At 43.5% G+C, this 23,293-nt stretch overlaps 2 protein-coding genes across 2 annotated transcripts in view; one reads left to right on the top strand and one right to left on the bottom strand.

The window, feature by feature from the left end:
- Positions 1–2,641: 2,641 nt before the first annotated feature.
- On the bottom strand, positions 2,642–5,571 carry sowahaa (sosondowah ankyrin repeat domain family member Aa). The gene has a single exon (XM_084073705.1). The coding sequence runs from the start codon at positions 5,460–5,462 to the stop codon at positions 3,999–4,001; it is 1,464 nt and encodes a 487-aa protein (XP_083929831.1). The 5' UTR covers positions 5,463–5,571; the 3' UTR covers positions 2,642–3,998.
- An 8,136-nt stretch (positions 5,572–13,707) lies between these two features.
- The window catches only part of septin8a (septin 8a), a 52,546-nt gene continuing 42,960 nt past the window's right edge, over positions 13,708–23,293 (top strand). The window contains exon 1 of the mRNA XM_084073199.1: positions 13,708–13,834. Within this exon, the coding sequence (XP_083929325.1) occupies positions 13,805–13,834 (30 nt within the window). The 5' untranslated portion in view covers positions 13,708–13,804. The remainder of the gene's footprint in view (positions 13,835–23,293) is intronic.

Here is a 23,293-nt window from a genome sequence, read left to right on the forward strand (position 1 = left end):
AAGTTTAGTTTTCCATCTGAGGACCTGGAACACGCATGTTGATATAAAGCTGCAACCCAAAAAAGTCTGGGATTTCTATCGCTCGGCATCCCTATCAGGGCTCAGTGGAGATATTGCTATGAGCTTCAGGCAGTACTAGCTGTCAGCAGTAGGTGTCCTACCTGACACCAGGCTCTACATTTCTCAATGGAAAAGTAGTAGGAGACCACCTCCAACCACTGCAGATCTACTAGTAATATTGTATTAGTATGCTGTACCATACATAGTTTCAATCAAATAAGTTCAAGATTGAAGCTTCAACTCTGAGAGTGTAAGAATTGACCCAGATTTTACATTTTATTATAACATTTTTAAATGTTTATGTCCGTTTACTGTACTGAAGCATCCTTTAGCCTGTAGACTCCTTATATGGGCCCCACTGTGAGGACATGATAGCTGCATATTCTAGCTAGCCGATCTCAAAAGAGAGAAAGGATTCATCCCAGGGGTGTTGAAGAATGCAGACAGTGGCTGGGACATGTGTGATGAGTCAGACTGATCGCCACAGTGCGATAGAGGAGGAAAACGACCCTTCTCTCTGTACGAGAGGGAAAATATTTGTTTAAAGGAGCTATGAGAACCTCCACAGATGTTTTATGATCAGCTCAATGTACAGTAGTTATATGTGTAAATGTTTGGCTTCCAAAGATGTATACAAAGTCAGTCAGATATAGGGAAGAAGATGTTAATAACCCCAAACTATTTGTAATGTAAAGATGGGTTTTGGAACTTTTGCCTCATTTAAGTGGATTATTTTTAATTTCCCAGAGTTGTATTTTGTAAAAGATCAAAACAAAACAGTTGCAAATAATCCTTCCATGATTGACACTGGGTGTTTTTTTTTTACTGTATAAGCCTGTCTCCCTCATTCCCCATAACTCTACTCTACTATCTCCTTCGTGCTTCTCTGGCCCTGATAGCGTGCAGTCCAACAGCGGTTGGAATGCTGCCCAGTTTGTTTGTGAACAACAACAAACGGCCATTATGAGCCGAGGAATGTCAGAAGGGAGAAGATGAATAAAAAAAGACAGCGTTTCATGTTGGCGTGTGGCAGAGGAAAGCCCAGGAGGAAACACAAGTGACACAGGAGAGCACGTCTAATCTGATTCCCAAAGAAAGCAGGTTGGGGGGGGGGGGGGGGGGGCAGGATATGAAACACAATGGCATTTCCATGTGGGGATTTCTGAGCATGTCAGATCAGACAGAAAATGTGGTAATCCTGCGGTAATTTACAGTGCCGATGGCACTGTGCAATGCTGCTGAAGCGAAGTAACTGAGAACACTCCAGACAACGAACTGGAAAGAACATGACTGTCCGTCTCTGTGGGAAGAACACAGCAATCTTCACATCAGGATGCAGTTGTGTCACATGGTGTCTGTGTGTGTGTGTGTGTGTGTGTGTGTGTGTGTGTGTGTGTGTGTGTGTGTGTGTGTGTGTGTGTGTGTGTGTGTGTGTGTGTGTGTGTGTGTGTGTGTGTGTGTGTGTGTGTCCTTCTTGCCAGTGGCCTAGTGGTAAATAAAATAGCGGACAAAGTATGCACTCCACTCACTCCCCACCACAAGCCAGAGGCCATTGACCAGCATTACAAACAAAGAGCCAGTAGGCCTAATGTTTGTAGTACGGCATCAGTTTGTGTTCCTGAATCCTGATAGAACATTCCACACAATGTATACTGTGAATGTGTATCAGAAACATCACAAGAGTGGACACGTGTATTTATATATGCTTCTCTTCTTCCCTGACCTTGTATTTCTCCTCTCCTCTCGATCCCTGCCCGCTGATGACGACAACGACAGCAGATGGGAACATTTTGCTTCATCAGGCCCTGAGGCCTGTGTGTGTGTGTGTGTGGTTGGGGGGGGGGGGACTAGCTTGACGTAACAGTATTATGCTGGCGGGTAAATGACATCATGAGAAAGACAAGGAGAGAGAGAGAGAGAGAGAGAGAGAGAGAGAGAGAGATACAAAGTCGTAGATGGAAGATTAGAGAAAGAAGGAAACAGAGCTGAGCCTAAATAACGGGCAGACAACGACACAAGAGGCCTACTGTGGGACACGTTTAATTCCTGGTGGATCCACTCATCTCCTCATTCCCTAGCTTTTCTGGCAGAACTGATGTTTACTGGTGTTCTGTACAGCATTGCTTCTCAAAGTGGGGTCCGGGGACCCCCAGGGGTCCTTGGGGGGTAACCAGGTACCAGGGGGTCCCCAGCAAAATTAGTTAATACAGCGTCACAATCATTTTAACCACTTTAACCATATTTTATACTTTGGCTATTCAAAAATGGCAGATATACAAGCTCATAGCGCGGCACCGAGTTCCGCACTATGAGCTTGTAGATCTGCTACAAACACATATCATTTTGGGGGTCCTTCAGATGAAAAAGTTTGAGAACCACTGCTTTACAGTAATGAATGTGTCGTGGATCCGGCCGGCACGGTGGGATCATCTGCTGAGGAGAAGTGACAGGAGCACACACTGGAAAAACAAAAACTTCATCCACAGGAAAGTGTTCCTCTCCTCATCTGTCGCCTGCCATGTCCTGTGATGACATTAGCACGCTTTTCCAGTCAGTCATTGATGTTACCCTCTCTGTCTCTCTCACACACACACACACACACACACACACATTCCGAGACAGGCCGTCAGTCAGTCATCTGACTAACTCCCTCGGGGTCTCTCAGCTGTCTCAACAAGCCAGGAGATGGATGCGAGCCATATCTCAGAGCTGATTTTGGCACACGCTGAGATCTATGTAGCACCTGTAACCATGTACAGAAAACAATTCATTCGCTTTCAAGTGGGATTCGTGGTTATGTCTGTTATTCGCTTAAATCGACATTTCATTCATCACTTGTTTCAGGAGAGAGATCTTCCTAATTATTTATGTATAGTAAGTATAGCAATGAGAAATCCAAGTCATTTGAACACTCAAAGGAAAGATAGTAAATAGATTTGTTTCTTTAGTAATGGTTTATTTAAACCAACAGTCAACAGGTCCTTACAGTTAGATTCTCTCTCTCTCTCAGGCCTCTTTAGATACTATATCAAGAGAATAGCCACATTTCCCAACACAACATATATATTTAATCTCAGTGATTTCATATAGATTAACACAATGGAGAAAAAGTACTGTTGAATGTTCTGTTGAAACAGTGATACAGAGATTTTGCTAAATGAGGATTTGATGTATGTATAATCTCACACATAAGACACTGTTGATTCATCCTGTTTGTAAACTGTATGAGAATGCATGCCACAATGCAGAATGGACATTTAAACAACACGTTAAACACGCATGATGGTAATGACTGTGAAATGTGAATAGAAGCAGAACTGCTTGCTACAATACTTCCTTCAATAAGTAATGGCATGTATAAATTCATAATCAGCTTATAATCACAATAGGTTATGCAGCTCATACATGGCACCACAGAATGGACGATGAAAGCTCAACACAGTGTTAAATAAATGTTTTGTCTGTTGAATCTTAAGTGCTTCGTGCAGTTCATTTTGTTGTCCCCAACAAAAACGGGGTGTCGTGAAATGTTGTGAAAACATTATCCAGCTATAAATTCAGTCTCTTTTTGTGCTTTTCGGTCAATGTCAGTGAGTGTCACAACATTAGTATAAAGAATAAAGAAAATAAGGATCAACGTTAATGCCACCCAAGTACCGAGATATCCCAAATAAGTCATGATGAAATAGAATATTTCATTGTGGCTTTCTTCACTGTTGGACGTTCAATTCAGAATGAGGTAAAAATCACAACTGAGGACGGCCTAGAGATAGAGACCATGAGAAAAAAATCCCTGCTTCTCTACGTGCCGAACCATTTAGATAAATAAAAACGACCTATTTGTTATTCAAAGGCTCTTGTATCATGGAAATAAGATGGCCAGTGGCCAGAGCTCTGAGATTACATCAACAACACACACTGACATGACTATGGGTTACTCAGGAGCCACTCTCCTCCCTCTCCTCTCTGGAGTCATCGCCCAGAGAATAGATCCCCGGCCTCTGCTTGTGCTTCTTCCTGTGGCCCGTCATGTGAGGCTGGAAGAGACGACTTATCGTATGGAGACCCTTGGACAGATCCGGAAACAGATCCACCTCGTCCTTCTCCACCGGGGCACTCTCCTGAGCCGGCGGGGCTTTGGGCTCGCCCAGGAGGCCCCTCACCCTCTCCGAAATCCCTTTGTGGAGATAGTGATAGGCCCTCTTGCCGCAGTTGTCCCTCACGTTCACGTCAGCCCCGTACTCATCCACCAGCTTGGTCAGTATAAATTCCTGATCATGCAGCGCCGCGATGTGTAATGGAGTGTAGCCGCCATGCGTTTTAACGTTAATGTCAATGTCAGCACCTCCGTTCCGGGATATTTCAATCATCTTAGACAGCATGTCGCTGTTTCCACACTTGGCCGCCCAGTGGAGAGCCGTGAACCCCGACATGAAGTCCCTCTTCTCGGCCAGCTGGTGGTCGTTCAGTAGCATTCCGTAGACCTGGCTCCAGTGGCCCGCGGCGGATTTGACCAGCCACTCGTGCTCGGACTGCTCCAGGGGAACCGCGGAGGGGGCTCTGCTGGACTCTTTGGGCTCCTCGGAGGGCTTCGTGCTCTTCACCGCCCTCCTCGGCTGAGGAGAGTTCAGGTTCGTGCTGCTCTCCACCGAAGGCTTCCTCTTGTGCCTGAAGGAGTCGGATGGGTCCGTGTCCGGGTTGGGTTTCTCCAGGGGGTCGTCCGAGTCCGAACCTTTCAGTCTGTGTATTTCTATCTTAGTCGGTGGCATCCTCAGAGGCAATGCAAAGGGTTTGCTGTGTGTGGCACTGGTCTTGTTGAAACACAAAGCCTGTCCACCTGGATGACCTTCCCTTTTTGTGTCCGAGTCCTGGACTATCTCAAAACACAGGGCTCTTTTAGGTTTTACATTGAAATCCCCGATTCTTTGCAATGCCAGTGCTATAGGAGAAGGCAATTCTGCTACAGGTGTAAGTGTCTCATTTTCATTTGAATCACCTTTGACTTCTTCTTCTTCAGAACCCCCACAAACAGATGTCTCCCCCCCTGCTGATGCACCCTCAGCAGGGTCCTCTGTGTGGGCACCACCAGTCTGTGCAGGTGGTGAGCGGTGCTCATAATGTGCAGCCACCAGCTCTTCATTTTCACTGTTCTTTTCCTCACTGTGGTTGTCCTTCAGCAGGTGGTGGTACTTCTTCTTGACCACGACATACTTGACGCCGTCGATGTCTTTCACGACGGCGATGTTGTTGACGATCGTCTTGAAGAGCTCCCTGTTGTGCTTCTTCTCCGCGGGATCGGCGCAATTCACCGCACCTTTGAACTTACTTAAGAAGTCGGAGTTCTTGACTTTGCCCCCTTCTTCTATCAACAAGGACAGGATGGCTTCTTGAGTCACCGCCATACAGACTGTCTAAAGCTATAGACTGTATTAAATGTGTTTTTCTACCAGGACAATATAGCAGGTGGTGCTGCTGTGTAGAATAGAATGCCTTTGTGTCATTCACCTACCGTGTACAGTAGCGCGCCTATCTGACGTGGGTTACCTGTGACTGTGAGCAGTGTTGCCAGATTATGCGATATAAATAAGCAACCAGGTCTATGAAAACAAGCCCAAAAAAAGCAACTTAGGCCACATGAGCACTTTAAAGTAAACCTATATACATTTGAAAATAGCCAATCTACAAGCATCGCAATGCGATTGTACATGTAGGCCTACTATTTTCAAAAACTCTTGCAATAAAATGTGTAATATTTGTACTTATTCCACATTTGTTGTTAGAATGAAAAAAACATTCTAACAACACATGCAACACATGTGCTCCTGGCAGCTGTGTTCCGTCAGCAGAAATAACGGAGCAGAAATAAGACTTCCGGTTGACGATCCCTTCAGAATAAGAGTACCCTCTAGAGTAAAAAGAAACCATTGAAAACCATTGAAAAACGGTTCATTTGCACATTAAAACTATAAATTAAGCATTTAAACGAAGCTATACAACACATATTATGTTTCTGTGTAACAAAAACGTTTTTTAAAAGATAAAAAATGGATCTAAATGGATAAATGTTGTTCAATGGAGTGCATAGCCTATAGAAATTGGACACTGGACCGGAGACGGACACGTGTGCCAACACTTGTGACATACTGACGCGTTCGGGGAGACCCCCTCTACAACGCCACACTCTCCGCTAAGCGGCACAGGTGTAAAAAAAAGTGTGGCGGACCGTCCAGTGAGGTCAGAGGTCAGAAAAGTGCCGTTTACAGTACATAGCCTATACAAATTGGACACTGGACCGGAGACGGACACGTGTGCCAACACTTGTGACATACTGACGCGTTCGGGGAGACCCCCTCTACAACGCCACACTCTCTGCTAAGCGGCACAGGTGTAAAAAAAAGTGTGGCGGACTGTCCAGTGAGGTCAGAGGTCAGAAAAGTGCCGTTTACAGTACATAGCCTATACAAATTGGACACTGGACCGGAGACGGACACGTGTGCCAACACTTGTGACATACTCACGCGTTCGGGGAGACCCCCTCTACAACGCCACACTCTCCGCTAAGCGGCACAGGTGTAAAAAAAAGTGTGGCGGACCGTCCAGTGAGGTCAGAGGTCAGAAAAGTGCCGTTTTCAGTGCGTAGCCTATACCAATTGGACACTGGACCGGAGACGGACACGTGTGCCAACACTTGTGACATACTCACGCGTTCGGGGAGACCCCCTCTACAACGCCACACTCTCCGCTAAGCGGCACAGGTGTAGAAAAAAGTGTGGCGGACCGTCCAGTGAGGTCAGAGGTCAGAAAAGTGCCGTTTTCAGTGCGTAGCCTATACCAATTGGACACTGGACCGGAGACGGACACGTGTGCCAACACTTGTGACATACTGACGCGTTCGGGGAGACCCCCTCTACAACGCCACACTCTCCGCTAAGCGGCACAGGTGTAAAAAAAAGTATGGCGGACCGTCCAGTGAGGTCAGAGGTCAGAAAAGTGCCGTTTTCAGTGCGTAGCCTATACAAATTGGACACTGGACCGGAGACGGACACGTGTGCCAACACTTGTGACATACTGACGCGTTCGGGGAGACCCCCTCTACAACGCCACACTCTCCGCTAAGCGGCACAGGTGTAAAAAAAAGTGTGGCGGACCGTCCAGTGAGGTCAGAGGTCAGAAAAGTGCCGTTTACAGTACATAGCCTATACAAATTGGACACTGGACCGGAGACGGACATGTGTGCCAACACTTGTGACATACTCACGCGTTCGGGGAGACCCCCTCTACAACGCCACACTCTCCGCTAAGCGGCACAGGTGTAAAAAAAAGTGTGGCGGACCGTCCAGTGAGGTCAGAGGTCAGAAAAGTGCCGTTTACAGTACATAGCCTATACAAATTGGACACTGGACCGGAGACGGACATGTGTGCCAACACTTGTGACATACTCACGCGTTCGGGGAGACCCCCTCTACAACGCCACACTCTCCGCTAAGCGGCACAGGTGTAAAAAAAAGTGTGGCGGACCGTCCAGTGAGGTCAGAGGTCAGAAAAGTGCCGTTTTCAGTGCGTAGCCTATACCAATTGGACACTGGACCGGAGACGGACACGTGTGCCAACACTTGTGACATACTCACGCGTTCGGGGAGACCCCCTCTACAACGCCACACTCTCCGCTAAGCGGCACAGGTGTAAAAAAAAGTATGGCGGACCGTCCAGTGAGGTCAGAGGTCAGAAAAGTGCCGTTTTCAGTGCGTAGCCTATACCAATTGGACACTGGACCGGAGACGGACACGTGTGCCAACACTTGTGACATACTCACGCGTTCGGGGAGACCCCCTCTACAACGCCACACTCTCCGCTAAGCGGCACAGGTGTAGAAAAAAGTGTGGCGGGCCGTCCAGTGAGGTCAGAGGTCAGAAAAGTGCCCTTTTCTGACATTTTCAGACAAGAGTGGACACTGGACCGGAGACGGCTGCCGATGCCAGCACTCGTGACATACACACGCGTTCAGGGAGACCCCCTCTACAACGCCACACTCTCCGCTAAGCCATACAGGTGTACCTTTTAAAAAGTTCTATTGATGTCACCTCCTTGTGACTCCATAATAAATCAAACCTACTCATTGGCTTTTTGGAAGAGGATGCAAGTCCCAGGAAGTGCCACAGAATATAATCAGGAAGTTTTAAAGCATCTTCTGTGTATACAGTACTGTTGCGTTGACCAGTTATTGATTGATATGTGTGGATACTCCCACAAAACAGACATGGCTATGGACAAGCCTTGCTTCTATTTCAGTTTCCCAGTTTGACATCAGTAAAACATTTCAATACCATTAATAAAGGCACACACCTTTATTAATGGTGGCGTTGTAGAGGGGGTCTCCCCGAAAGCGTGTGTATGTCACAAGTGCTGGCATCGGCAGCCGTCTCCGGTCCAGTGTCCACTATTGTCTGAAAATGGCAGAAAAGGGCACTTTTCTGACCTCTGACCTCACTGGACGGTCCGCCACACTTTTTTTTACACCTGTGCCGCTTAGCGGAGAGTGTGGCGTTGTAGAGGGGGTCTCCCCGAACGCGTGAGTATGTCACAAGTGTTGGCACACGTGTCCGTCTCCGGTCCAGTGTCCAATTTGTATAGGCTATGTACTGTAAACGGCACTTTTCTGACCTCTGACCTCACTGGACGGTCCGCCACACTTTTTTTTACACCTGTGCCGCTTAGCGGAGAGTGTGGCGTTGTAGAGGGGGTCTCCCCGAACGCGTCAGTATGTCACAAGTGTTGGCACACGTGTCCGTCTCCGGTCCAGTGTCCAATTGGTATAGGCTACGCACTGAAAACGGCACTTTTCTGACCTCTGACCTCACTGGACGGTCCGCCACACTTTTTTCTACACCTGTGCCGCTTAGCGGAGAGTGTGGCGTTGTAGAGGGGGTCTCCCCGAACGCGTGAGTATGTCACAAGTGTTGGCACACGTGTCCGTCTCCGGTCCAGTGTCCAATTGGTATAGGCTACGCACTGAAAACGGCACTTTTCTGACCTCTGACCTCACTGGACGGTCCGCCACACTTTTTTTTACACCTGTGCCGCTTAGCGGAGAGTGTGGCGTTGTAGAGGGGGTCTCCCCGAACGCGTCAGTATGTCACAAGTGTTGGCACACGTGTCCGTCTCCGGTCCAGTGTCCAATTGGTATAGGCTACGCACTGAAAACGGCACTTTTCTGACCTCTGACCTCACTGGACGGTCCGCCACACTTTTTTCTACACCTGTGCCGCTTAGCGGAGAGTGTGGCGTTGTAGAGGGGGTCTCCCCGAACGCGTGAGTATGTCACAAGTGTTGGCACACGTGTCCGTCTCCGGTCCAGTGTCCAATTGGTATAGGCTACGCACTGAAAACGGCACTTTTCTGACCTCTGACCTCACTGGACGGTCCGCCACACTTTTTTTTTACACCTGTGCCGCTTAGCGGAGAGTGTGGCGTTGTAGAGGGGGTCTCCCCGAACGCGTGAGTATGTCACAAGTGTTGGCACACGTGTCCGTCTCCGGTCCAGTGTCCAATTGGTATAGGCTACGCACTGAAAACGGCACTTTTCTGACCTCTGACCTCACTGGACGGTCCGCCACACTTTTTTCTACACCTGTGCCGCTTAGCGGAGAGTGTGGCGTTGTAGAGGGGGTCTCCCCGAACGCGTGAGTATGTCACAAGTGTTGGCACACGTGTCCGTCTCCGGTCCAGTGTCCAATTGGTATAGGCTACGCACTGAAAACGGCACTTTTCTGACCTCTGACCTCACTGGACGGTCCGCCACACTTTTTTTTACACCTGTGCCGCTTAGCGGAGAGTGTGGCGTTGTAGAGGGGGTCTCCCCGAACGCGTGAGTATGTCACAAGTGTTGGCACACATGTCCGTCTCCGGTCCAGTGTCCAATTTGTATAGGCTATGTACTGTAAACGGCACTTTTCTGACCTCTGACCTCACTGGACGGTCCGCCACACTTTTTTTTATGCTGTGTTTCCATGTTGTATATATGTTGTTAAATAATATACATTTTTAATGATTTTTTTCTGATTACATTTGTATTTGTATTGTATTTTAGTTTTTAAATAGGTGAGATCAACTTTATAAACCCCAAATTCTTCTTTTTTTTTAATCTCACCTGCACTATCTACTATTATTATTTGTAGCATATTTTGTGGTCTCTTTTATCATTGTTTATTTGCTTCTGCAATAAACAATATTATATCATCATCATTTTCCAAGAGTGACCTGGCCTAGAGTCAGCATTATTACAACAATGGACAAACAATACAAAAACAATACATATATATATATAACACACACAAATCAATATCCAGTTAAAGTGCAAAACAGTGCTAAGTGCACATTTAATGGGGGTCAATAGCCAATTTCAAACTGGAACAACCATTTAAAAAGACATACTGTACATCATAAATGTATTTTTTAAATACAATTGTGTCTTTTTTTTTAAACTTGCCACTTAGAAGTGTTTTAGTATGAGCCATTTAAAAGGCATACATCATAAATGTATTTTTAAATTAGATTTGTGTCTTTTAAAAAACATAAAAAAATCACGATCTTATTTTGAAGGCAACCGGAACCCTTATTTCTGCTAGGTCGAAAACCGGAAGTCCAATTTCTGCTGACGGAACGGAGCTGCTCCTGGCCTGTGGCACAAAACATACAACAACAATAATAATAAAACATTGTTGAGGCAAGCCTAAATAAATAAACAAGTACACTTTAGAAACAAGCCCAAAAAAACACAACGCGCAACTACCATTTTTTACAAGCAACTTTACAGACAAATAAGCCCAAAGTCGCTTATAATAAGCAGACATGGCAACACTACCTGTGACTCCTACTACCTACGGTTTCCGGGAAAAACGCAGACGTGGAAATGATCTGAATAATTTATGCACATCTCACCAGTGGTGGAGAAAGTACTACATTTTTTTACTTAAGTGAAAGTATCAATGACAACAATACCACAATCTAGAAATACTCAGTTACAAGTAAAAGTATTCACATTTTACTTAGTAAAAGTACAAAAGTGTTGGCATCAAAATATACTTAAAGTATCAAAAGTGAATACTCATTATGCAGAATGTCCCATTTCACAAGTTCAATATGTGTACAAATCGCGCTGTGAGCTTGTAGATCTGCTATTTTCAAATAGCCAAAGTGTAGAGCTGAAGTGGTTATGTATATGTATATGTTGTGTAATAATAGTCAAAATCTTAAAAGTAACTAGTAACTAGTTTTCAAATAATTGTAGTGGAGTAAAAGAACAATATTTTCCTCTGAGATGTAGCCTAGTGGAGTAGAAGTAAAAGTAGGCTACTGAAAACTGGAAATACTTCAGTAAAGTAATAAATACCTCAGAATTGTACTTAAGTACAGTACTTGAGTACATGACATATAATTAGTTACTTTAGTTACTACACCAACAAGTTGAACAACACTAACAAACTTATCTTTTTACCAGGACAATGAATTCAGGCTATTATAATGTAATAACATCCAAATAGCCTATCAGGCTCTCTTGCAGGCATGCACTATAAGCTATTTCATGTCAGAATAAACAGCAGTTAATATATTCCTCATGGGTTGCAGAGTGTTTAAAGCCAATTAAGAAGAAGATAATTTTAATATAGCCACAAAATCAATGAAGTAAAAACTATGCACACCACAATTATTTCATGGATACATAGTTCACAAATAGGGCAAACTACATTTATATTAATGTAGATGTATTATTATTAATATTATTATTAGGCCATTATTGTTTATTATGTCTATCTAACCATTGCCCTATCTATCTGTGATTTCATTATCTCACGACTACACTTTAAAGTAACAGGCCTTGCTACTAACAGTAGCCTAATGGAACAAACAGCAAAAACAATTATCATTATTATACATGTAATGTATAAAACACATCAGTGTTGAAATGAACTGCACTCAGTTTAAAACAACATGTCTAAAGCATAGACTGTGACAGCTTTGGGAAGCAGTGAAGCACCATGGCTGTATGAGAAATGTGCATAAAACTTTGCACTGTAACAACGGGCCAGCCAGCTGAATACAAGACAGGTGGGCACTAGGGATATCTGGGCACCATATTCTTGGGATGACTGGACGAGTGGGCACCCACATGTCCCTAGTGCTCAGATGGTTTTGGTACTTTTACCAGCCAGCTAGGCTACAACATTATAAAGAGAATTCCAGTGGTGGAAAGTAAATGTACTCAAGTACTGTACTTAAGTACAATTTGGAGGTACTTTTACTTTACTGGAGTATTTCCACATTTCTAAACGTTTTCTACTAAAAAAAAGTTAAACAAAAAGTTTAAAAAAAAGTTGTGCCAACTGCCAACATCTACATACTTCTCAGAGGCAAATAGTCTACTTTTACTCCACTACAATTAATTCAAAACTCTATTTACTAGATTGTACATTTTGATACCAATACTTTTGTACTTTTACTCAAGTACATTTTGAATTCCGGACTTTTACTTGTAACAGAGTACTTTTACATTGCGGTATTATTGATGCTTTTTTGGGTACTTTTTCCACCACTAGAGAATTCGTATGAGACATTGCAATCGTTCCATAGCTCCTCGCTCCTGTCCTGGCTTGTAATGAAATTCCTATGGAGCATAATATATAGATCCCATGTTCTGGAGGGCCAGTCCCGCTGTGATTGGCTGGTTGGTTGTCAACCGCTCACGCGTGGAAACAACGTTGTCACTCAGAATGTACTGCAGACAGCTACACATATATTACAGGGTTATAACTGTTATGTTTTAGACAGCAGTAATTTCTGCAGAATACCATTTCGGTGTTGTGCCGAAGTACTTATCCCCGTCACAATGTGTGTCCCCCCCAATATCAATATCATGCATATGGGTGAATGGGTCAATAACATAGTTATAAGGTCAATAGGTCTGCTTATTTGTATCCCTGTCAGTCACTGTCAGATCGAATGTGTCCCCCATATAGCCTTGGATGAAGACTAATATAGATGGATTTGATCGAGTCTGACTTTTACTTTCGTATCGTAGATATGTCAAAATAGATAAAATACCATCTATGATAGAGTGAGAAGTTAACCATGTTTAATTTAAACCACATTGATTTAATCTGTTATTTATTGATCCGTTTATTTTTTAAATATATTTGGTTTGGGTTTCAACAAAATTGTTAAATATTAGCAATATTTAATATATATTTAGTTTTTCCTTCAATGTAATAATATGTTCTGACCACGGTAAATATTATTCTAATTTCTTATTTCTTCTTCTTATTTTTTTTTATTTACAAAATATCAACATTACAATTACAAATAACAGGACAAATGCAGTTACAATAGCCTACTGGGAAACAGAAAGAAAGAAAGAAAGAAAAAATAAAACAAATAAGCTCAAGGTTATTGTTATTGTTCTTGTTTTCATAGCTTTAAGGGTTTGTAAAAAAAAATAAGGTTTCAAGTATATAAATATTAATAATAGCCTTGATTCTGACAGGGGATAACCCAGTAGCCAATCGCAGCGCGACTGAAACGTCCCACCGGGCCATGGGACGCAGACTCTACCATTCCTCTCGCAGAATGGGAGTTTCCAGGAAGTGGCCATATTGTTCAGTGTGTGTGTTCAGTCAGCTCAGTACTCAGTAGTAGCTACTAGGCTTCTGACTGATCTGAGTCACATTAAACACACCATCCATTCCGCACCATGGCTGCCACGGACGTTGACATCTTCTCTGTAAGTACACGCGATCGTTGTGGGGCGATTGAATGGGCGATCAGACGATTGAATATGTTTATTTGGGGGGGTATGGTTATTTTTCTGCTTGGTTGAAGTGGGTAAAAGCCTCACATCACAGCCTGGTGGCCAGACTAGAGCCGAGATGGTGGTGGAAGTGATTTCTGTGAATGATGATGGTGATCGTTGGGTTCGTTCTAGGACAAACGCTTGTATTTCGAAACAATCACTCTATAATTAATGACTTTGACTTTTTTTGTGTGTGCATAAATGCAGTTTTTTTTGCACGGATCGTAGTTGTTGGTGAACATAATGATGATGTACGTGGAGAGAGAGGGAGGGAGAGAGGGGCCCCCGCTGTTCTGTTTGGATAAACTGCTACAATGTGACGGACTGTCTTGTCAGTGTTGTGGCGGTTGGTTGAGCAAACATTTGAACTATGATGAGCATTGGAAAACAACCATATGGCATGTGGTTTATGGGTGCAACTTCCTGACTGTCTGACTGGGGAACCACATGAATCATGCTTGTCCAGTTGTACTTCACTCACAAACGCTACTATTAAGGATGCCATTGCTGGATACTTGATTAACCTGATTGAAAATCTTAACTTTCTAGAGAGGCTTGGTGATCACATTTCAGGACCTGAAATTCAGTTACCTTTTTGTATGGTTCCTTTACTTTGCAGATGCAGATCACACTAAGGAAGCCCCACTAGAGATTTGAGAATGGCATGCATGCTTCATTTTCATAATCCCATATTCATTCAGTACTATAAAAGACTTGGGAACTGTGTCAAAGGAGAAGAAAATAAGACATAACTCCGCCCTTTTTTGGAATAGTTTTAAAAAGATAAATGTACATGAAAAGTGATTCTGTAATAACATGCATGTCACGTGGAGGAGGCTACATCAGTATTTGGAGATGGGACTGGGGTGGGTTATTAACATTTTAGCCAGAAGATCCTTGAGTTGTTGAATGTTGCAGGGATTAAAGGATACGATTACAGTAGGCCACTCCTATCACTTTAATGTCACTACACCAGTCTTTGAGGAGAGGAGGAGGAGGGGGCACAAGAATGTGCAAACAATTTTTGGGACACTGGCCATTTCCTTAAAAGATGTAAGTTTCCAAAAGATGGTGCTGAGATATTGCACAGTGGCCTTTTCTTGAATCTCTCTTTTGGAATACAAAATTAGGAAATTGATTGGTGATGAGATGAATGCTGAGTTTGCAGGCACTGAAGCAGGCTGCATTATGGCCTGCCTAATGCAGTCAGTGCCTGTCTATCTGACTGACTGACTGACTTTTTTTTTTTAACTAAGTGAGACCACATTGAATAATTCACTCGCCTGACACTTTGTTTTAAGGTCACTCTGTTAATTATGTCTAGATATCGATAGGGATGTGCGGTTGGTTGGGTTAGCCTACAACACCAATCAGGATTGGTCCTGATTGCGGTTAGTTTAGCTTGAGGTTCAGTTCTGGGGCCAGAGAGCCACATGAGCTGATCGATATCGGCACACTATCCATCAATGTGTTTTCTCTTCCTCATTGATCTCATTGTTGCGTATTGCCTACTAGTGTGAGGAGATCTAGTTGTTGATATTGTTATATAATGAATTGGCCCTTTGGCATGTTTAACATGTTAGAATGCTTACTGACCCCTGAGAAGATTGCCTGTATACCATGAGGCCTCTGCCTGCATGAAATGAAATTAGCTTCAAAGACCGCCTTAAAACAAGCCATGCAAAATGAGGGCTCATTTGGCAAGCCTTTTGCATACGAAAGCAACATGTTTTGTGTACAGAACCTGAAAGTCCTTCAGCCATTGCTGTCAGAGAGATAAAGATTGACAAGTCAATTCAGTTTGCAATTTGCATTCATCCTGTCACATGTTTTTATCATTTACTTGTTGTAACTAACTTGTAACTTGTAACCAAAATGTTGAAAAATTAAATATTTAAAAAATGGTCTTATGTAAAGTAGGCTATACATGATGTGAACATGCACGGTACATCATCAGACTTAATGTTATCCTTCAACTTGTTGTTTATGCTTCAAAATGACTGGATGTACAGGTTGTGTAGAAATTGTAGAAATGTTAGACCTTAATTGTCTGAATGTTTAAGCATGTTCTAATTATGTAGACCATCTTCCAAATATTTTATTTTGTAACATATTCGGAAAAAATAGCCAATTTAACAAGGTGCCCAGTCGTCCTTAGTGCCCACTCTTCCTGTTGCCATTCAGACATATTCCTACCAAAGTCTGCCATTGCATTTCCATATTGCTCCGCTAAGTAAAAGCACATTGTATGGGTCAGAATGTGGTTCTTGTACCCTGACTCCAGTGTCATAATTCTTGTTATTTGTATTGAGAACACACAGGCTAGAGCAGCCTAGAGGCAAGTCTGTCATGTCATATACAGTAGGAGACGGATGAGGCTTTGAGCTCACTCTGTCATGAGTCTATATTCATCCATAGACCCCACGTTTTTGTCAAACACTGTGGGTGTGGGGGTTGGGAGAGTGGGGTCCAAAAGTGGAATGCAGGAAAAAAAGTCTAGCAAATTATTCTTGAGGAATCAATTAAAACATTCCACTGCTATATTTCATTGCCAAAGTCCATAAATAGTTCTATAAGCACAACGCAATGTGTGAGGCAAGTCCAAGGAAACACTTGATACTACTCTAAAAAAGTTATGCTTGGGCAGCTAGATTATGTCAAGTATGCACAGTATAATGGACATTTTTTAAATTACAATGACCTGTTGAGAAATGTTTTGGCTTTTTCGTTCATTGTTTAAGCGGTGCAGATGTAACCGCTATTGGCCACTTGGCCATTGGCAGGCACTTTGTGTTTGCCGCAGACCTGGTTCCAACAGCAAACCTTCCATTTGCCAGCACAACGTGACTATCATGTATGTTAAAAATATGCATTGTCTAATCCAGTCTGCTACCTGAAAATGATCCAATTCGTGACTGTGAGGCAGTTGAGTTATTTTAACTCAAGTGGGCCTATTAAGCATGTTACACAACCCTTGTTAACAGAAGCGTTATAAAACAACAACAAACGGACATCACTATTTCAAAGACAGAGCCACTACATGCAAATGAGCTGCACTTATCCTACCCTTCAAAACCTCACGCATATCGTATATCAAAAATATGACGATCGACTCAAATTCTGTGTTCATCTCCTTGACGCTCACTCAATTGTCTGAACATGAACCAGTCTCTCCCAACGCTATAATAACCAGGCCAATTTACGCCATAATGCCATCAATATACAAGACTTGAAAGGACATTGTTTTTAATATAAACATGTTCATAAGATGATGTTACTAAGGACAGTTCTCTGTCTGCTGTGGGAGTGCCCTTGCACTGTGATAGTGACACACATTCGATCCACCCACTCAACATTTTGTGAAGTCGATGTCCCTCTGCCGGAGATGCATCAATGACTCATATGCCATTTTGGTCTCTCCCTCGCTAATGCGACTAAAGTCAGCTGTGTGGTGTTGCGTCCCACAGGTGTGTTCACATGTTTCCATGGGGACGCTCCGCTCCGACACAGTGCACAATGTGTGAGATCTATCCAGTTGTCTTCTGGGACTTTGCTATATCTACGCATGCAGCAGTAAGTTGCTGCAGGAGCAATGCCCTCTGCCTCTATGAACGGCACAGACTTTCTGTGTCTGCCCAATTGAACCCCTGCCAAGTACACTGGCGGTAACCTTTTGTTTTCCTGGTAGCGTGCGTTATAATGATGGTGGTGGACAAAGTAATAAATCCCCAAGTTGTAAAACCCTTCTCATTTTCCAGGGCTCGATGTTAAATCCCAGTCAATATTCATGGATCCAATGCTACTGATTTGCACTGCTCTGTCATCCATATCAATCCATGTTGTGGATAGTACTCACATGACTAGAGGAGAACCTGTTGTCATTACTCTCTTAGTTTTACTTCCATGATGAAATGTATTTACTACATACCCACATGAACCCTAGCGTTCCTATTCGAGCCATGTCATGATAAGCAAACGGTAGGCAAAAATAGGTGAACATTTGGTGAAATAACAGCTCTAACAAGCTCACAACGCATTATAGCTCAACACGTTGAGAGCTTGTACATCTACTATTTTTGGCGAAGAGATTTGTTGTAGGGGAAAAAAGGAGGGCGACTATTAGTATAAACCCCAGGGGGACCCCCCCAGACAACGAAGTATATACCGTAAGGTTTAAGTGGTTAATGCTCAGGACAAGAAGGTCCTGTGTACTTCAGCTGAGGCCCTTTGTGTGTAGAGAGTGCATATGTATGTTCGTGTGGGTTTCCTCTAGCACCTAGAGTCTAGGTGCACTGGTTTCCTCCCACACCAAAAGCCATGCTTAGGATAGGAACATACTCCTGCCAGAGCCCCTTGTCCAAGACACTGGCTTTAGAACTGGGCCCAGTCCTGCTGCTCATTGGCCTAGTTAGGAAGGGTTAAATGCAGAGGACCAATTTCCTTCTGGAGATCAGTAAAGTATAACCTAATACAGGGTTCTTCAACAGGGGGTCCTCAGAGTTACTACAGGGGTTCCGCCAAATCTTTGTGTGATGGGGAACATTAGCCGAAAATAGCCGATTGTAGATCGGCTATTTTCTGAGATTTGGTGTAGAGGGTGAAAAAAGAGCTAACTAAGTATAGAGCGAATGGTCAAGTTGACTAAATATTTAGAGCGAATGGTCAAGTTGACTAAATATTTAGGGGTTTAAAAGGTTAACTATCTGAAAATACACATTTGGCGTGAATCCAACCATCTATGAAATCTATGACAAAGTGTTAATCACCAACACAATTGTATACAACATGTAGTGGGGGTCCCTGCTTCCTCTGTCTCTCAGCTAGGGTGTCCTTGGGCTGAAAAACGTTGAAGACCCCTGACCTAATACTTAAGCTAACATGCATAGATTTTGTAGACCTAGGCAGTGTATGTCATTCCATTGAGTCAAAGCTTCACACAATTGGCTGTCTAGTTTGCAGCATGCCGTTTTTGTCTTTCCCCTATGCAGTGGTCATATCAGGAAATAGGAGCTTGCTGAACATCTGTCTCGTAAAACATCTCCTGTCTGTCTCAGTCTTTTTTTGTCTTTCCTGTTGGGCATGCATGAGCGATGAGACTTGAGCAGCAATGCAGCCATATGACGCATGTGTGTCTGTGTGTGTGTGTTGGGTCTGTGTGAGCAGCGCATGCATGGGTATGATAATAATAAACAGACAGGGACCTTTTTTTTTTTACGTTTGCTTCTCATGGATGACTGATGACACACTCATGACCAAAATCTCAGCCATCTGCATTTTTACTAGACTCAGTGTGTTGAACCTTAACCCATAACCCTGCCAGCAGCATGGAGAGCAGCTGATGACAAGAACAGACCAGGGCAAATATATGAAGGGTGAGGCAGGAGACGGTCCAAAACCTCAATATCCTGATTCACTGTGTACTTCCCTTCATGATGTGACTATACTCTACATGAGAGTTTATTTTTCTCATGACAATGAATGTACCCCCCCCCCCCCCCACCCACACACACACACAGCAATGTGTGTCCTAATTGATATAGAATACAACTATTTAAAGGCAACGTAGGTCATAGATTAGGCGTGTAAATTGCTGACCTCAAAACGACTCGATTATAAAATGACTGATTGATTGCATCATGAAATCCGTGATTTCACGGTTCCATTCAGTTGGAATTCACAACTGTGACTGACTGGAGGAATTCATTTACTCAGTATCGGTGAATAAGTATCTGCAATAATAAATACCTGCCCACTATTGTGGAGACTAGGGGTTCAAATCCTCCGGTACATTTTTGAAGATTGACGATTTATGCAAAACAATAATGCTGATTATCTCTAATATTTGCTATTATGTAATAATTGAGACAGGCCCTGCTGGTACTAGTGAGTGACCTGTACAGGTTGGTCACTCTGGGTGCCAGGTCAGGAGGAATAGAATAGCATATACCTCCGCATGACGTGTTACGTTCTCCCAGTGAAACTCCTCACTGTCAGATGAAAAGAAGTGGCCTTGACCTCATGCGTCAACTAACTGTAGGAGTTAACTACTACTACTACTACAAGTCCCCTTTAGTTGAACTTGTTTTGTGGTGTTTGTCTCTGTACATTTCATTTGAACATACTGTATGTGAAAATGGTCCTCTGTGTTTAACCCATCCTAACTATTAGGTGCAGTGGGTGCCATTAATACGCCGCATGGGGAGCAGTTGGGGGTTAAGCATCTTGCTCAGGGACACAGATACATAGACTGGGTGCGCTGGGGGTGAACTGTCGACCTTCTGATTACCAGATGACCCTTTCTCATATATCTCTATCCTGGCCAAAGAATTATCAATAAAATGTGATTATAACATTCCAAATCGGTGCAGATAAATTGATTTCCTCCATCGTCAATGTGTGTGTGTGTGTGTGTGTGTGTGTGTGTGTGTGTGTGTGTGTGTGTGTGTGTGTGTGTGTGAATGGGTGAATGTCATGCACATTGAATTTGTCAATGCATTTATATAGGCACCATATGTACTCGTAGCTCATGTATAGAGATATGAGTGAGTAGTGGTACCAGTGTCGCAACCTGTCAGCCTGTTGCTGTCTGGCTGATGAATCCTCTTGTCGGTTCACTCACGTAGACACAAGCTGGTTGTTTATATGCGTGGGTGAATGCAAGGAGATGGAAGCGGAGGTGGAGAGAGGTTGGGGAGATGAGAAGGGTACTGTCTTGAGGAGAGAATTAAGAATTAAGGATAGGAATATTTTGGATACAATCAGAGGCAGAGGACCAATGGCGTCTCTGTGATTGTAAGTCCCGTATGCATGCATGTGTATGAGTGGACCCAGTTTTTGCCTTCAGCATACATTGGCCTTGTATGATATTGAGAATGTATATGGGGCCTATTGGAACATATTTGATTTACTTAAGTATTTCATAAAACAAACAGGAGATCCATCATTTCAGCAGATGCTCCATTTGGAAAGAATGTATCACTAAACAATAGGGTGATGTTAAGAGTGGGATAGTTATTCAGTAATTGTTCAATACGCCATTGTATTCAGTACAGTTAATGGGTTCTTCTCACCCATCAATCCAAGCTAAAGTGATCATGATCCATGATCAACATTATAATCTCATCTGTGACTAGATGAAGGAAGGGTGGTGTCTAAGGATTCAGGAGATTTCCTATCACTGTCCTCTGGTTGAAAATATTACATGACACTTCCCTAACCTAACCCTAACCCTAACCCTAAAGCTGCAGTATGAGTTTAGGGAATTAACAGCAGGGAAAGCATTTTTTATTTGTTGTGTATTCATGGTGTGTTATTTATCGGATGGACAAAACGCTTTTTTTTTTTTTTAACAGTTTAGTGTAAACCAAGGTTACAATTTTACTTGCAGACATTGCGTAGTTGATGCTGGAACAATATATCAACTATTGAATATTTGTTGAGGTTTTTCAGTCGAAGCTGTCAGCGAGGTGTCCTGTTAAATAAATATCCATTATCAGTTGTTTAGCCTCAAGGGAACCGTGAACTCAGTATCAGTTTGACTAGACCACTCTCAGCTCATTTCAAAAGATGAGAGCAAAGGGATAGATAGGCTCGCTATTTGGCCTCCAAGAACCCCCCCCCCCCCCCCCCCCACTCACACACACACACATTTAGTCATTTCCTGTTGGCCCAGCGATACGCTGGCCCAACAGCAGGCCTGGGAAATGTGTTGTTTCCTCACTGTGGGACAACTGACCTGAAAACCTTCATTCCACTCATACCTGGAAGAGTATTCTCTGCTCTTCTTTACTCATGGATGGATGGGTGGATGGGTGGATGGATGGCTCCATGGCTCCATCGGTAGCCCTAGCATGGGTGATTGTTCATTTAGCTGTCACGTGTGACTGCGTGCTGTCATTCACTAGCTCATTCACACACATACGCACGCATGCATTGCACGCACGCGCGCACAAGCACACACACACACACACACACACACACACACACACACACACACACACACACACACACACACACACACACACATGCGCGCACCGTTCATGTACCGCTGTTGTCGAAAATAGAAAACACAGCCGGCAAGTTACTTTCTCATTTACCCTGATGTAAGGTACTTTTGAAATGACTTGTATTATGATGATGGCAAGAAAAGTCACTAACTTCCATAAATGACCATACAAACACTCAACTCAGGTAAGGAAAAACAGCAACACTGCAATTACTTGGTTTGTCTGAGACCGCAGTGATGTGCACATGCATGCACTGAAAAACTTTATATACACACACACACACACACACACACACACACACACACACACACACACACACACACACACACACACACAGCCTGTTGGATCTTGGCTCGGGGAATTTGTGTCCACGTCTGCAGTTGTCTGATCCTTAAAGATAACACAGGCGGGCAGGTTTGGTCTGCATGCCCCCTTTGTGGCCCTCATTCATACTCCACATCCTCAGTTCGACATGCATGCGTTGCACAGGTTTCCATACATACACATGTCCCCGGATAAATACATTATTTAAATAACATGCTTTTTATTGGCAACGGGATGCAAGCATCAATCAGTAACCGCAGGTTTCAATTCCAGGCCCGACGGTCACACGCCTTCCACTCCAGCTATCAGTCATTCCAGATCTGTTGCACGTCTCATTTCTGCTTTCCTCCAGATTAGCATCTCCTCAAACGTCAGTCACGGTGTCTTCTGCACCGTGGGCTGCCATGTTGTTCTTGGGCTTCATGTAACAAGCTTTTTTTTTTTGGTTGACCAGCAAAAAAATGAATTATCCCCACCTCTATCTGTTTACCTTATCGTAGCTATGGAGTATCATATTGTACTACTCCGCCCGGTCTCCCGGTTGTAACTGAGCATTATCTTTGATTCATTCATCTTTATGCGTCTCCTTCGCCTTCATCCAATGCATTATTGATTAAGCCTGTGTCCTTACTGCGCGTGCTACCGTATCTTTACAAACGGAGATAGGAGAGATAGGAGTTTAGGATTTTGAATTGATTGATTAACCCATTTTGGGCGGGAACCCCTATTTGTAACTATACAGTACCTTTCAGGACGGGAACCCCTTTTGGGGTTCCTGTTGCTATGTACAGTATATAGCAACATACATTTGTTGTAATTTTTTAAGAAATATTTGAAGTTTTTCAGAAAACAGGTCAGGATTTAGATTTAGTTTTTAGAATCGGCCTCAGGTCTAAAGGGGTTAAGAGTTGCCCTTGTTCAAATACATTACATGCGGTAAACATTTACTGCAATCAACTGTTATTTGAATGTTGAATTGTTCCTTCAACTGGGGGTGTCGTTGACTCGTTATAATAATCTGCGGCTGTACAACGGTTCAGTCCTGTATTGCCTTGCTCAG

Source organism: Gymnoscopelus microlampas (assembly GCF_963454915.1).
Source record: "Gymnoscopelus microlampas genome assembly, chromosome: 12".
In the NCBI taxonomy this organism is placed as follows: Eukaryota; Metazoa; Chordata; class Actinopteri; order Myctophiformes; family Myctophidae; genus Gymnoscopelus; species Gymnoscopelus microlampas.

Excerpts from the sequence above, each read along its gene's own strand:
- sowahaa (XM_084073705.1), bottom strand. The coding sequence starts at position 5,462 with ATGGCGGTGACTCAAGAAGCCATCCTGTCCTTGTTGATAGAAGAAGGG.